Source organism: Loxodonta africana, chromosome 2 (assembly GCF_030014295.1).
Source record: "Loxodonta africana isolate mLoxAfr1 chromosome 2, mLoxAfr1.hap2, whole genome shotgun sequence".
Taxonomy (NCBI): domain Eukaryota; kingdom Metazoa; phylum Chordata; class Mammalia; order Proboscidea; family Elephantidae; genus Loxodonta; species Loxodonta africana.
The window spans coordinates 176,922,146-176,938,588 of record NC_087343.1 but is presented as its reverse complement, the minus strand read 5'-3'; the positions used below and the strand labels follow the sequence as shown (position 1 = coordinate 176,938,588).

The window sequence follows — 16,443 nt, the reverse complement described above, 5'->3', positions numbered from 1 at the left end:
TTCCTGAGCAAGTTGGCTAAACTTTCAACACAATGGAGCCTAATAGTTCCCACCTCATAGGATTATAAAATTCAAATGAGATTATTTGTGGAAAAAGGGTTTAACACAATGCCTGGCACATGAAAAAAATGTGAGCAAGATGGTAATAATCATCTTTAGTGTTATTATCAAGAACAGAGGTCTCAGCCTCGCCATTATTGACATTTGGGGCTGGATAATTCTTTGTTATGGGGGATTGTCCTATACAATTTTTAGCAGCATCCCTGGCCTCTACCTACTAGATGACAAGAGCAACTTTCCCTCCCCCTAGTTGTGACAACCCAAAATTTCTTGAGACATTGCCAATGTCCCCTGGGGTAGAGGGAGCAAAATCACCCTTGGTTGAGATTGACTGGTCTGGAGTTATGAATGGACAAAATATGAGCACCTCAGAGCCAGAGGCCCAGGAAGTTCAAGGTAAGATTTCCAGAAGGAAGAGACCCAGTGTGCATGTATGTGCTCCTCCCAGCTGCCATTATGATGATGACAACAATCATAAGAATGTAAAACTAAACATTCGACGAGCCCCTACTGTGTAGTACCAGGAACTATTTTAGGTGTTTTACATACTTTAATCCACCTTCTCCCAGTATACACACAGCCATTAACCCCTCTGTTACAGATGAGGAAATTGAGGTCACTCAAGGCCACAGGTCTACTGAGATTAACTCCCTGTAACCCAAGGTCAAGTATCTACAGAGCCGAACTCTGACTCTAGAGCCCACATTCTAACCACAACACCATACTGCCTCCCCCTTAGACCAACTCTTGCCAAAAGAACAGAGGGATCCACAGAGACTTTCAGAAGGTGGTGAAGAGGTAAGGGAAGGGGTGACCTCAGTACCCCTGTGTGTGCTGAGCCTGAGGCAGGCAGAGAGGCTGCAGCCCTATCGGCACCGTCTGAAAGAGCCCATGGTGCCACAGGAACCTCTCACAACTGCAGCAACTGGAGTCTAATTTAATAAGCCTGGGGTTTGTTCACTCCTACTGTTTTGTTGCCACTTTAAATCCACAAAGCAACCAGCTAAACAGCATTAAAGCCATTCGCTGCTGGAGCTGATGTACTGGTTTTCTTTAATTTTGCACAGAAAATATGTGACTGGAGTTTTCTAATTTGACTCCTGAGGAGATAGAACAGTAGTTAAAATTCAGCAGCCCCAGAGAACAGGCTCTGACTGAAAAACAGTCGCAGTTTGGCTCTCAGCTCTTAGCCGTGGGGCCTTGGGCGAGAAGCTGGCAATCTCTAAACCTGGCTTTCTTCACCTTTAAGATGAGGATGATAATAGCACCTAGCTCATAGGACTTTGTGAAGATTCTAGAAGAAATTTCATTGAAAGGCTTAGTGCAGCGCCCAGTCCTGAGTATTTGTTGATGTTTATTCCCCACGGTGAAGTGATTACTGTTCTCACTTCCTCCCTATACTTTGACACTTGATTCAGGATTTATAAATATCCATTCATGAGCTCATTCAACAAATATTTAGTTTCCTACCATGTCTACCATGTCCTAGGAGTCACTGGGTGGTACAAGTGGTTAACATGCTTGGCTGCTAACTGGAGGGTTGGAAATTTAAGTGCACCCAGAGGCACCTCAGAAAAAAGGCCTAGTGATCTACTTCCAAAAACTCAGCCATTGAAAACTCCTTAGAGCACAGTTCTACCCTGACACACTTGGGGCCACCATGAGTCAGGGTCAACTCGAGGACAGCTAGTTACTGGTTACCATGTTCTAAGCACTGTGGCACCGGGGAAAGATACACAGTCCTGGCTCATGGGCTAGTAGTATTGTCTAGCAGGGGCCATGGACAATGGCACAGGGAAAGGTGTGGGGTTCTGTGGGGGCTCACAACAAGGGCACCTGCTCTAGTCTAAGGCACCATGGAAATGGCTTCTCAGAAGAAGATATATTTAGACGAGACCCAGGGGACAAGAAAGTATCAGCCAAGCTAAGAAGGGAAGGAAGAACATTCCAGGCAGAAGAACAAGAAGAACGAATCGCAAGCAAAGGACCAAACTAGACAATCATCTCACCAGCTGGGGCTGGGAGAGGCAGTTGGAAGAGCTGCTCTCCAGATTGGCTCTGTTTCTAGATAGTTGGGTGGCCTTGGGCATCTAATTTACTATCTCAGAGCCTCATACCTCATTTGTAAAATGGGAATGCTAATCTGGCTTACAAAAAAAGGAAAAAATAAACCAAACTAGTTGCCGTGGAGTTGATTCTAATACATGGAGACCCCATGTGTTGCAAAGTAGAACTGTGATCTATAGGGTTTTCAAGGCTGTGACCTTTCAGAAGCAGATCACCAGGTCTTCCTTCCATAATACCGCTGAAAACAAAAAACTAAACCCATTGCCATCAAGTTGATTCCGACTCATAGCGACCCTATAGGACAGAGTAGAACTGCCCCGTACAGTTTCCGAGGAGCACCTGGTGGATTCAAACTGCCAACTCTTTGGTTAACAGCCATAGCTCTTAACCACTACGCCACTAGGGTTTCCCAGCACTGTTGGGTGGGCTCAAACTGCCAACCTTTCAGTTAGTAGTCAAGCACTTAACTGCGCCACCCACGGACTCTTACAAAAAGAGAAAAGGAATATAAATGTTCTTGCAATCTGTAAAACATTGTGCAACATCGTTTATTGAGATTTGGCCCTGTCTGTAAATACATCAGAACAGGAAAAATTCAGGCTGGGCTGACAGAAAATGTGACCAAGAGAAGGGAGGATTTTAGCAGAGCCTTTCGTGATTAGGACAGACTAGAATGGCTGTTTCTTGGAAGAATAAAAGCAATCTGCTTACCATATATTTGTTCATTCAGTCAATGAACATTTTCTGAGGCCTTGCTCCAGTCCTAGGACATTCTATTAGTTCTGAGCAGGGCCATGGAGACTGCCTGGATTCCCATCCTTGCTCTGCCACCATCAGCTATGTGACCTCTCAGTTCATGTTTCTTCGTCTCTAAAATGGGAAAAATAATAGTCCCTTCCTCCTAGGATTGCGTGGAGATTAAAGGAGCTAATTCATGTAATGCTCTAATAACAGGGCCTGGCATGTATGTGCCCAGGGAATGTTCGAGATCATCATTACAGGCCTATTTTCTTACAAAGGAGCCTTGGTGGCGCAGTGGATAAGCGCTCATCTGCTAACTGAAAGGTTGGTGGTTAAGACCCATCAGCTGCTCTGCAAGAGAAAGATGTGGCAGTCTGCTCCCATAAACATTACATTTTTGGAAGCCCTATGGGGCTGTGTCCTATAGGGTGGCTAAGAGTTGGAATCAACTTGACTGCAACGGGTTTATTTTCCTAAAAATTGGAGTGAAGGCACCTACCATGGACTGGTAAAAAGATATACAGGCCGAGAATCAGAATCCTGGTTCTCATTTTCCTCTGATGTTAATTTATTCTTTCACCCTGGGCAAGCCCCTCCCCCTCTCTGGCCCTCAGTTTCCCCAATTGAAAAACGAGGTGACTGGATGAGATCAGTAGTTTCAAACTTTTTTGTTCTTTCTTTGAACAAAATTTTATGCAGCACCCCAAGATAGAAAGGGGGCTGCTTGAGGCTAATGCTGGCGTAGGGCACAACCCCTACAGGCTGCAGGTGATAGCTCCGCCTGGTATGTGCGGACACTCAATAAGTATCTGCTAAAAAATTAGGTCAGGACTCTACAGCTGTTCTCAGCAACCTCCCTGAAGCAGGACAGGTTCTGGTTAAAGAACAAAGCCTCACTTTCATGACAAGCTCCTGTGAGAAGAGCCAAGAGTGCATTCCAGGCCAGAGGCAAATAGGCACTGATTTCCTCATTTTCTCTCAAAGGCCATGAGACAAAAGCCATGCTGAACAACAGCGGCCCACGGTACAAACGCAGCAAGATCGAGCAGCGCATGAACACAGATGTCTTCTCCTGCATTGGGCTTCTCTTCCTCATGTGTCTCATCGGAGCTGTAGGTATGGAATGTTCCAGAAAGAACAACAACACAGTAGCCTTCTGTCTCTTCGAGCAATTTGCTTCAACTATCTGAGTTGTGGTCTCTTATCGATTAAATGGGGTTAATGAAAATCTACCCTGTCTAGGTTAATGAGATGCCAATGAGATAAAATGCAAGTGAAACTCTCCTACAAGGATTACATGCTATTTAAATATTAGTAATTCTCACCTGTCATTTATTTGTTCAAGAAATATTTACTGAATTCATGCACCCTGTTAGCATGGGAGGATAACAAGATGAATCAATCACAGGATTAGTCCTCAAAGAGTTCATAATCTAGAGCCAGAGGGAGCCCAATACATGACCAGAATCAATAGTACAATCTGCTACCCTCAGTGAAGGGATGCACACGGGGGCTGAATTAGTTTCCTCCTGCTGCTGCTGGAAGAAATTACCACAGATTTATTGGTCTAAAACAACCCAAATGTATTCTCTTACAGTTCTGGAAGTCAGAAGTCCAAAATTAGTTCTGTTCTGTGTCTTAGTTCCCTAGGGCTACCAAAACAGAAATACCACAAGTGGGTGACTTTAAAGAACAGAAATTAATTTTCTCACAGTTCTGGAGGATAAAAGTCCAAATCAGGGTCCAGGCCACGTCGATTTCTTCTGTGAGCCTCTCTCCTAGCTCTGGTGTCTGCCAACAATCTTTGGCATTTCTCTGCTTATAGAAGATCTTCAAATGTTGCCTGTCTACCCCCTCTGGATATCTCTGTGTCTATTCTGCTCCTTCCACAGCTCAGACGTCATTTAAGTTGAGGATTCGCCCTACACTGCCACGACCTCATTAACCTAACATGAAAGAAAACCCTATTTCCAAAGAAGATTGTATTTACAGGTACAAGAGTTAGGACTTCACATATTTGGGGAAGACACAGTTCAATCCATAACACTGGCTTCAGATCAAAGTTGTCAGCAGGGCTGGTTCCTTCTAGAGTTTCTGAGGGGAGGATGTTTCCTTACCTTTCCCAGCTTCTAGTGGCTGCCTGTATTCCTTGGCTTGTGGCCACTTCCTCCACCTTCAAAGCATATCACTCTAATCATTGCTTATATACCTTCTCCTCTTCTATAATAGTATCCCTCTCTGCCTCCTACTTATAGGGACCCTAATGATTACATTGGACCCACCTGGATAATCCAGGCTACTCTTTCTATCTGAAGATCCTTAATCGTATTTGCAAAGTCCCTTTTGTCATATAAAGTAGAATATTCAAAAGGTACAGAGATTAGGACATGGACATCCTGGGTAGCTATTATTCAGCCTACCATAGCTTCAATGGAAGCACCAAAAAGCAAGTCTTCCATGCAGAGATGGGTGCTAGAGTTGATTCTCAAATGCAGTTAGGAGTTTACCAGAGGAGGTAGGTGATGGGGGCAAGGATAGGGGCAGGACAGGTTAGGCAGCTGTGAGGAGAAAGAGAGAGGCCTTTCTTCACCCCAGAGATGGCACAAACAAAGTGCATTTTATGCAGAGAATTATTTTATGCAGGGGAACAGTTGGCTATTTGGTGTTGCAAGTATGAGTCCAGGAATGGACCTCTAATCAGAACCAGGCTGCGGCCAAGTTCTACAACTGCTGTAAGTGGGGAGAGCTGTGGAAGTGTTTAAGCAGGAGGGATCTGGAGGCATTTAAGTTGACTCTCATAGTGGAGGCAAAGAGGGAACCCTTGTGCAGTTCTTACCCACTGCTTCCCCTCTGTGGTTTCACTCTAAGCATAGTTCTCAGGGCCCCAAAAAGGGAGATCCCAAAAGGAACCAGGAAGGCTCAAGAAGAACTCAACTGCTGAGTCCGGAACCCCCTGCTGGCTCCAAACCAAAGAGCGGCAGTGGTGTTTGCTCTTCACTTGCCTTAGTCAGGAGTCGTGCCCATTGCTGTTTTTAGAAAGAGCTTGTCTAAGAGGCTAAGGCCTCCCAGGACTCAGTGAGGTTTTGTGTGCCACCACAGACAAGAGGCCCTGATTAAGTCATGTGGGCTGCCTGGAGTTTTTAATTAATATGTTCTCCAAATGGGTCTAACAACACTCTGCATGAAGGTGGCTCACCACTGTAAGAACACCTGGAGGGGGCAGGAAGCAGGCCCATAAGAAAACAGTCTCCAGTGGCCACCTCTGCCCCTCACGGGCGCTGCACGACTATTGCCTCTGCTTCAGTACGTGCTTTTCAGGGAAAGTCAAAGGTGGAAAGGACATTTGAGATCATCTCATTCTGTTTCCAGAGGAAGGAAGTTAATAACTAAGAGGTCACACCATGAGATAAGCTACCAGCAAACCAGAATCAGCTTGGAAGATTCCCCAAAACAATAAATAAATAGAGAAAGTAATGGGGGAAGAGGGTGGGCAGAACTACTCTATTATGTCTGAGAATGACACTCACACAGTGACAGACCTCTGTCGGTGCCTAATTAAAGCACGGTTCCTAAGGAAATTGAAAGCTCTCCAGCATCATTCTAGGGTTCTTGCCACATGTTTACCCTGATTTTGTAAAGGTGATGTTTTTTCTTTCTTTGTCTGGGATGTTCTCCCCAAACCTTTCCAAGTACCCAACACCTGCCCAGACGTCAGGGCCTCTCTAGGCCTCCTCCTTCGTGCAGTCTTCTCTGGCTTCTCCCAAGGTCTTGTCTGGATCCTCTGAAAGGCGGTGGCCTTTACTGCATGCCATGTGTTTGGCTCTTAGTCATTTGCTGTGTTATAAAAAACCTTTAAATTGCATCATGTCTGTAACTCTCCTTTCCTCTAATGTGAATGATAGCATTGGTTCAGGCCTCTGGGTGAGAAAGGGTCTTCATGCAGGACAGCATTCCTTATGTCTTTTATTCCCTATAGTTCATACCCTGGAGCTAGGAAAGGCAGCTGGTGTTTATTGAGCACATACCACATGCCAATCACTGGGCTAAAGCGCTATGAACACTAGGGTTTCCAAGAAGTGGCTGGTGGATTTGAACTGCCGACCTTTTGGCTAGCAGTGGTATCACTTAACCACTGTACCACCAGGGCTCCATTATACACAACAGGTTATTCTATTCTCACATTAACTCTATGGGGAATGTAGGATTATTAATTAACAGCTGAGGAGACTGAGATTCAAAAATCTCTGTAGCAGGTGCTGGATACACTTCATCTCATATAATCCTCAGATGACGGCTGTTGTTATCCCCCTAGACAAAATGAAACAGAAGATTCAGTCTATATCCGGCATGGTTGCCAAGGGCTCTCAGAGCATTTCAGGCTCTGGCGTAGCCCCTCTCACACTATATAGGATTTCTCCTTTTTACTCATGTGTCTCCCTAACTCAGTAGGGAACTTCTTAAGGACAAGACCTAGGACTAACTCCTCCCTGAATATACCAAATGTTGGCCAGAAGGGTGAATGGATGGCTGGATGGCTGGATGGCTGGATGGATGGGCGGATGGGTGGATGGGTGGGTGGGTGGGTGGGTGGATGAATAGATGGAGGAATAAGGGATAAATGAAGGATGGATGAATGGGTGATGAATGAGTGGGTAGATGGATGGATGGATAGATGGAAGGATGAGGAAGGAAGGTCAAGGAACAAGCCTGTCAAGATTCCCGTCACGCAATTCCTACCACACGACTGAAAAGAACACATGTCCTTTTCTCTTTTTCCAACCCCTGTATAACAGGACTTTGTTGCAATGTGATTCCCATGCTAGTCTCCTCTGATAGAAGAGACTTAATGCTGATCAAACAATTGAAGTTTAGGGTGTATTAAGGGCCTCTCTAGAGATAAATGAATATACATAAAGAGAGCCATGCCATGTATAATATGAACAGGTTCCTCCAAAGCACACTCCTTTCTGTGAATGGGTCAAGGGCTGATATAATTGACCAGCTTTAGGATTAAGTGGGGATTCTGCTTTGCCTCTTCTCAGGTCACAGCCTCTGGAATAGAACCTTTGAAGAACACCCTCCCTTCGATGTACCAGATGCCAATGGGAACTTCCTTCCCCTTACGCTTGGGGGCTTCTACATGTTTCTTACAATGATCATCCTGCTCCAGGTAGGAAGTCCTCCCTAATTAGGGGCCTAAGAAGACCTGTGAACCTGTGACCTTTATGCCTACAACTTTTGAAAATAAGGAAAAATTAACACTGACTTCCAAAAAAGAATAGCTGTCCTGAGATGGGGAAATTTAATGTTTTCTTGTAGGTCTTCGAAAGTATTCACATTTGGGGTAATGTCAAGACCAGCCCTGTTTTGTGGATCCCCCTGTCCCCCTCAAATACCAGCTTGAGGAAAATATTTAGCAGTCTTTTCTAGTTAAGAGTAAGATTACAACAGTGACTTATGTGCACCTGTCCCTTTGCCAGGTATAGAACAGGTAAAGCAGTAATGACTAGGGAACAAGAGAAAATAAAGTAGTGCAGAGAGCTACAGCGAACTCTCAAGCCCCAAATATTGAGAGAAAGATATCACGGGTTAGTGTTTTAGCATTTGATTGATTGAGGAGGAAAAGAACAGAGCTGACCCTACAATAGGAGGAAAAAAACATATGGACCACCTAGAAAATGTGAAACAGTGATATAAAGATGAAAAAAATAATCTTTATGCTCTCTAAGAAGTTACAATTTATGGAAAGATAAGGTTAGGTTTTTGTTTGTTTTAATGAAGATCCATATACATTAGATTTCTTATAACATTTAAGGGTATTTCATTGTCTTCTTATTGGTGAACCATTTTCAAACATTAATTAATTAATTGGTTAATCATTTAATTATTGAATTCATTCATTCATTTACAAAGTAATCCTTTTAAAATGTGAGTCAGATCCTATCTGTCCTCTGCACCAAAAGAAAAAAAAAAACCCATTGCCATTGAGTCAATTCCCACTCATGGTAACCCCATGTGTTACAGAGTAGGACTGTTCCATAGGGTTTTCTTGGCTGTAATCTTTAAGGAAGAAGATTGCCAGACCTTTATGGGTGGTTTCTAACTTCCAACCTTTAGGTTAGTAGTCATGGTTTCACTACTACTCGGAGTGGAATCCAAAGTCCTCACATTGCCAACAAGGTCCTAAGTGGTCTGGTCCCGGCTCCTTCCCTGGCCTTACCTCCTACCCCTTTACTCCTCACTCAAGTATTTCCAACCACAAGGCCTGTCTACTATTACTCCTCAAACACCCAGAATGCTGCCACTGCCCAGCCTTGGCCCTAGCTTTTCCCTTTGCCTGGGATGCCCCTCCCACTGATATCCTCATGACTCATGCCCTTATTTCTTCCAGGTCTCTGTACAAAGGTCTGGCGTATAGAACAGCCCCTCCCAACCTCACTCTCTACCCTCTTTTCTTTATTCTCCCTACCTGATACATATTTATTTGTTTATTTACAGGCAATATCCTCCCACTAGAATGTGAGGTCATCAAGGCTGGGGATCTTGCTCTGTTCACTACTATTTCTAGGACTTAGAACAGTGTTTGCACATAGCCAGTACTCAGTAAATATCGTATGTTGAATCAGTGGCCAGAAATCAACGATGAGTCTGAATGCCTGTGAAAAAGGGTGGCAGCCCTCCGTGGCAGAGAGATTCAAGGTTGTCAGGGCACCCTGGACAGAGGTGCTAACACCCCCTTACTCCACCAGCTCAGGCATTAAACAAATATATAGCAAGAGCCTACTTCCTACCTGACACTGTTTGAATCACTGGTTGAAGAAGTCATACCTCTTTTTCAGATTCACCTAGGAATTCCAATAAGTTTCCAAGGGAGGCATAAAGCCACTGACTTTAATTTCTCTGAGAAAGTTCACCAAGCTTTCCACTCACTATCCACTATTGGGGTTCTGAGACAGGGAGCCCAGCCTGGTTTCTGACATGGTGGGAATTGGTCTCCACTCAGGTGCTGATCCCCATCTCTCTGTACGTGTCCATTGAGCTGGTGAAGCTTGGGCAAGTCTTCTTCCTGCACAATGACCTTGACCTGTATGATGAAGAGACCGATGTGCCCATTCAGTGTCGAGCCCTCAATGTCACTGAGGACCTGGGCCAGATCCAGTACATTTTCTCTGACAAGACAGGGACTCTGACCGAGAACAAGATGGTGTTCCGGCGCTGCACCATCATGGGCAGCGAGTTTTCTCACCAAGAAAATGGTAAGTGGGGCTCCCAAGGGTCTCCATCCCTCTTTCTAGAAGGAAACATCCTGCTCTCCTCAGAGAATAGGGGATAAAAGACATTGGCTTCCCATAGATGCTTGTGGCATTTTGGCAAGTTGCTTACTATTTCCGTGTGCTTTTTTGTCACAGCTCAGGATTGTTCTTATTATCTCTAACCTTTCATTTATTTACAACAACTCTAGGTGATCTCATACGTGTTACCCCTCCAGTGATCTTCTTCTTGAGTGATTTACACATAGGATTTTTTTTTCTTTTATCTGTCAGAAATGGATTGGAGATAGATAGCAGATAAGAACTACTTTAGGTGAAGGGAAGTACAACACTCAATACAGGGGAGGTCAGCACAATGGGACAAAACCAAAAGCAAAGAAGTTTCCTGAATAAACTGAATGCTTCAAAGGTCAGCAAAGCAGGAGCAGTGGTTTGGGGACCATGGTTTCAGGGGACATCTAAGTCAATTGGCAAAATAAAATCTATTAAGAAAACATTTTGCATCCCACTTTGAACAGTGGCATTTGGGGTCTTAAATGCTAGCAAGCGGCCATCTAAGATGCACCAATGAGTCTCAACCCACCTGGATCAAAGGAGAATGAAGAACACCAAGGACACAAGGTAATTACGAGCCCAAGAGACAGAACGGGCCACATAAACAAGAGACTAAATCATCCTGAGACCAGAAGAACTAGATGGTGCCCGGCTACAACCGATGACTGCCCTGACAGGGAACACAGCAGAGAACCCCTGAGGGAGCAGGAGAACAGTGGGATGTGGACCCCAAATTCTCATAAAAAGACCAGACTTAATGGTCTGACTGAGAGTAGAAGGACTCCGGCAGTCATGGTTCCCAAACCTTCTGTTGGCCCAGGACAGGAACCATTCCCGAAGCCAACTCGTCAGACACGGATTGGACTGAACAATGGGTTGGAAAGAGATGCTGATGAGGAGTGAGCTACTTGCATCAGGTGGACACTTGAGACTATGTTGGCATCTCCTGTCTGGAGTGGAGATGAGAGGGTAGAGGGGGTTAGAAGCTGGAAAAATGGTCACGAAAAGAGAGACTGGAAGAAGGGATCAGGCTGTCTCATTGAGGGGAGAGCAATTGGGAGTATGTAGTAAGGTGTATATAAGTTTTTATGTGAGAGACTGACTTGATTTGTAAACTTTCACTTAAAGCACAATAAAAATTATTAAAAAAAAAAGAAAGAAAGAAATGGATTAGAGACATGCCCCAGTTGTATCCCAGTCGTACAGCCAGTGCTCAAGAATTTCTCAGGTCACCTTACCTGAGATGTCAGGACAAGCTAAGGTCTGGGCTCATGGTTAGATTTAACACACCCAGGAAATGTCTTCCATGCTAACTGGTCTCTTGGACCTTCACTGAGGCAAAGCTGCAACTTAGCAGATATGGCTGTAAAATGGTAAAATGCCTGGACTGTCATCTTGCATAGACTGACGGTGGCCTATAAAATCGACCCAGTTCCTCCAGGCATCCCTCATAAACACATGTAAACACACACATACTTTCTAAGAGAAGAAACTCTCAAGGAAGCAGCATTCATTCTTTTGGGTGGGACTACGGAGAAAGAGAAAGAAGGAGATACTACAGGCAGCCCTGCCCCCTCTGCCATGGTGGTAGTTAACCATTTAATTAGGAGCTTCTCTTTTTTAAAAATAAGAGTATTAATAATAATATCATTACCAGTACTTAGAGTGTGCTAACCACTTTAACACATTATATCATTAAGTCTTCAGAACAACCTCTTTATTTAAGTACTTTTTAAGAACCCCTAATAGAGAAATAGAGGCACAGGTAAGTCAAAGCTCAAAGCCACATAACAAGTAGATGGTAGAGCCGGGATCTGAACCAATGTAGGTTAGTTCCACCCTCTTTCTCCAGTCAGAGCAGCCCAGTTGTCAGTCTTCCAGAGCAGCACAAGTCCTTCCTGTGCTCTTACTCCAACCCACCCACAAAGCCTGGGATCTCCCCAGTCATGACACAGACAAGGTATGACTGGAGCAATGACAAGACTCCTTTCTTACAGCCAAGCGACTGGAGACCCCAAAGGAGCTGGACTCAGACAGTGAAGAGTGGACCCACTACCAGTGCCTGTCCTTCCCATCCAGATGGGCCCAGGGCCCAACAACTGTAAGAGGCCAAGGAGGTGCCCAGCCTCTGAGGAGGAGCCAGAGTGCCCAGGTGCCCATCCAGGGCCACTCCCGACAAAGGTCCATGGGGCGCTGTGAAAACTCACAGCCTCCTGTGGCCTTCAGCAGCCCCATAGTAAGTCCCTGCTTTTCCCTTTCGAATTTTAAGTGTCCTGTCATGGGAGAGCCAGAGAAGGTTCTGGGGTGAGGAAGAGAAAAGGCCGTATAAACCTTGAAGAGCTCTCAAAATGGCAGCCTTTGACCCTGTGTGTATTTTGTTGGGTACATACAATTCTTTTTCATTTGAAATCTGTGTTCTTGCTTATAAATTGGGAGGTTTCATATAAAAATTAGATTTCTAGCATTTTTTTTTAAAAGTGGAATTAGAAAAATTCTCCACACTAGGCCAGAATTTCCTCACATCAATAATTGGCTTGAGTCAAGGAGTCGATGCCACTTAAACTGGGCATGTAATCTTCAGTTCCCCCCATCCCTACTTATCTACATCATTGACATGAACGCGGCATCATTTATCATTACACATGTTTTTCCAATAATACAGTTAAGAAACCAAAAACCAGTTGCCATTGAGTCAACCCCGACTCAAAAGAGAAATATTTGTCATACCCATGGTTCTATCAAAGTAGGAAAACAAAAAGATAAGTCTGTAAAGCGTGCATGTTTCCAGGAAGAATGGGAGAATATACTTTGTATGGTAATAAAAAATAGCCTTAAATGGTTATTCAGTGAACAGCATCTATGTCAAAGCTTCCTGCCCACTTCATTCCATTAGGTTATCTGCCTCATCCCTAAAACATTCAGGTTTGCAACTTTTGATCCCTTCACCTTTGATTCCTTGGGACAGCCATCACTCAACATCCAGGTAGCAGGTAAAGAGATTAAGTTTCTTCCCCAGGATGACACAGCATTCCCCACAAATCAAGGCTAGAACCAGGGTCTCCTGACTCCTGTTTCCTTCATCTTTATACCACACCATGCTGTTTCTCCAGGGAACGTGAAAACACATGAGCTGGAATCTTCTGTACTTACAGGCGAAGCACAGAGAGCCTCTTGAATAAGAGACACATACTAACAGAAGGGACCTAACATGCTATTATCCCATTATTAGAAAATCAGATTTTGAAAAATGATCCTTTTGGGAAATTTCCTTCTACTCATTATATCCCTCATTAATACACACACATACATACACACACATCATGAAATATATTTAACATTTTTGCAACCATAGTACATAGTTGCAGGGGTTTTTTTTGTTTGTTTTGCTTTTAATTTAAGATGATATCAAAAGCATTTCTCTATGTTACTACCTAGTATCCTAGTAATCATAACTCAGGACTGAATTTTCTGACTGTGACAAAGAAGTGCCGTGAATCGGTGTGTCCTGGGTTGTTACTTACCTAACTTTGGGTGAGTATAAAGTTGAGTTGCCTGTCTTGTATCAGTGTCATATATAGAAATACAACATTAAAAAAAAAAAGATAAAATACAGTAACGGTGTGTTAAAACATATGACTCACATGAACATATGAGAGAAGATATTTGTTTGCTTGTTTCATTTTCCCAAGTAAAACAACAATAGGACATGCACATTGTCAAATCTTTCTCTTATTTAATTGTCCTGTCTGAATAGAATGCTTTTCCTCCAACACTTTACCAAAATATTTGTTAAGTGAACTCTTGTTAGGCATAGGTTCTGAGCCTTGCAGTCTCTGTATCTTTTGGCACCTTCCAGTTTTAGGTACCATGGGCATCCATGTGCCTGAGAACATCTCCTCCAGGCCAGGAAACCAAAAAAAAAAACAAAACCCATTACCCTCGAGTCTATTCTGACTCATGGCTACCCCGTGTGTTACAGAGTAGAACTGCTCCATAGGTCATTTGTTGTTTTTTGTTTTTGTTTGTTTTAATCTGTAATCTTTACAATTAAGCACTGAACTACTAGCCAACAAGTTGGTGGTTCAAACCCACCCAAGGCTCCTTGGAAGACAGGCGTGGCAATCTGCTTCCAAAAGATCACAGCCTTGAAAACCCTATGGAGCAGTTCTACTCTGCACACGTGGGATCACCATGAGTCTGAATAGACTCGACAACTAATAACAACAACATTTTAAAGAAGCAGATCACTCAGGCCAACCGAGACCCTTTTGTGAATCTCAGTTGGAACACACAGGTATGCTGCTGCTTGTTTAGCCTGACAAATCTCAGTAGCCCGAAAAACTGCAGCCCTGTACCAGCCATATAACTTTCATGTGGGGCCTTTAGCTGATGGTCAGTGAGAGGGACACATTAACCCCCGAGCTGCCTCCAGATCCTGAATGTCATCCTTCTGCCCAGGCTGGCAGTTTCAAAGGCAAATTCTAAGTTCACTCAGGAGCAATAAGGAAATTGGCACACAGATTAAGGTCCCACTCTTTGTTGCCTGAGTAGGTAAGGATGGTGATGTTGTTTTCTTTATGAGCTGCTAAGTACATGGTCCTGCAGTTGGGTTGCTTGAAAACCTGGGGTTGGTAGGCCAATAGTGTCCTTGGGTAGTTGTTCAGAAGGGCACTGGGCTAAGAGTTAGGAAATATAGGTCTGGTTTTAGCTCTTCTGCTGGGGTCACTATGGGGTTACTGTGAGTTGGAATCAACGGCAATGGGACTAGCTTGCTGAGTAACCTTAATTAAGCACAGGGCTTTGAACCAGTTAGTTCTAGTTCAAACCCCTACTGAGAATGTGCATTGCTGCCCCCAGATATTCCGAATCAGAATCTACATTTTCACAAGATTCTGCTTAAGCAACCACCGTCTGTAACAATTTTGCTTACAACTCTCACCAGGTTGTTCTAAAAATCAAATAACATAATGATTATACTGAACGGCAAGATCCCTTCCAGGTAGGAATTTGGCACATTTGGGGTCAAAGGCCCTATGTTTTAATCTCAGCTACGCCGCTTCATCTCATCTATGCCATGTATTAGCTCTGTGACTTTGGTCAGCTTACTGAACTGGAAGCCTCAATTTACCAACCTTTAAAGTGGGAATTGTTGTTCTGCCTTATGGGGTTAGGGATTTATTCTTAAAAGGAATAACTAATAGACATCTAAATGATCTTTCTAAAGGAAAGTTGTATGCCTTGGACAAATGTCCCCAGCTTTGATGGCATCAAGGGGAAGTGAGTGGTTTTATCCTTTCTCTGAGCCAGTTCTCTAACCTGGTTATACACTAAATCACCTGGGGAGTTTCATAATATACAACACCTGAACCCTATTCCTCTAGATTCTGGTGTATTCGATCTAGGATAAGGCCTGAGTATTTGCATTTTTTATCTCTGATGATTCTAGTGACCAGCAAGATTTGAGAACCTCTCTAAGGAGACCAGTAATTAAACCTCAACAGGCTCAAATAAGTACCTTCCACAGTTTGGGAGGCCTTTGCTGAAGGGTATGCTATATGCTGCCTTGAAGGGCTCAACCAGCTGCTATCAAGTCAATTCTGACTCATGGCGATCCCATGTATGTCAGGGTAAAACTGTGCTCTGTAGGGTTTTCAACAGCTGATATTTCGGAAGTGGATCACCACGCTTTTCTTTCATGGTTCCTCTGCATGGAAATGAACTTCCAAGCTTTCAATAGGCAGTAAAATATATGCGGCTAGGGTAGCTTTTTTTTTTTTTTTTTTTTTTTAGGGTAGCAGATCCTTGAATTGATCCCTAGAGAGCTTTTGTGGCAGCCCTAGGCCAATCCCACCCCCACCCATTCTTGGAAGGTTCATGGAACCATCTTCTACCTGCCTGCTGCATCTCCCTCCACCTGCCCACCTGGTACCGGTCTTATCAGCTAATCTCTTGGCACCCACCAGTTCTTTGCCTTCCCTTTGTAAACTCAATCAGAACCTCCCTCTTGAAACCCCCAGGTGCATAGCAGAGCATGCTACCATATTCTAAAGAAGCCAGTTTTTGGTTTCCTTGACCCTTTGCTCTAAACTGATGGGTATTTTTTAACTGATGTGGTGTTGTTTGTTTTGTTTTTTACTACGAAGAACAAGGAAGCATCAGTTATTGGCTCCTAATTGTCTGCTATAAAATTTATGGCTTTAGGGCAGAGGTAATATACTTAAGAAAGTGGTAAGATCTGAGCCAATGCTTA

At 43.9% G+C, this 16,443-nt stretch overlaps 1 protein-coding gene across 1 annotated transcript in view; it reads left to right on the top strand.

Moving 5' to 3' along the window:
* ATP10B (ATPase phospholipid transporting 10B (putative)) overlaps positions 1-16,443 on the top strand; it is an 81,660-nt gene that overhangs the window by 49,496 nt on the left and 15,721 nt on the right. Inside the window, exons 3-8 of the mRNA XM_064279715.1 lie at positions 3,568-3,652; positions 3,853-3,984; positions 7,911-8,038; positions 9,260-9,273; positions 9,778-10,124; positions 12,191-12,429. Coding sequence (XP_064135785.1) covers positions 3,568-3,652; positions 3,853-3,984; positions 7,911-8,038; positions 9,260-9,273; positions 9,778-10,124; positions 12,191-12,429 — 945 coding nt within the window. The remainder of the gene's footprint in view (positions 1-3,567; positions 3,653-3,852; positions 3,985-7,910; positions 8,039-9,259; positions 9,274-9,777; positions 10,125-12,190; positions 12,430-16,443) is intronic.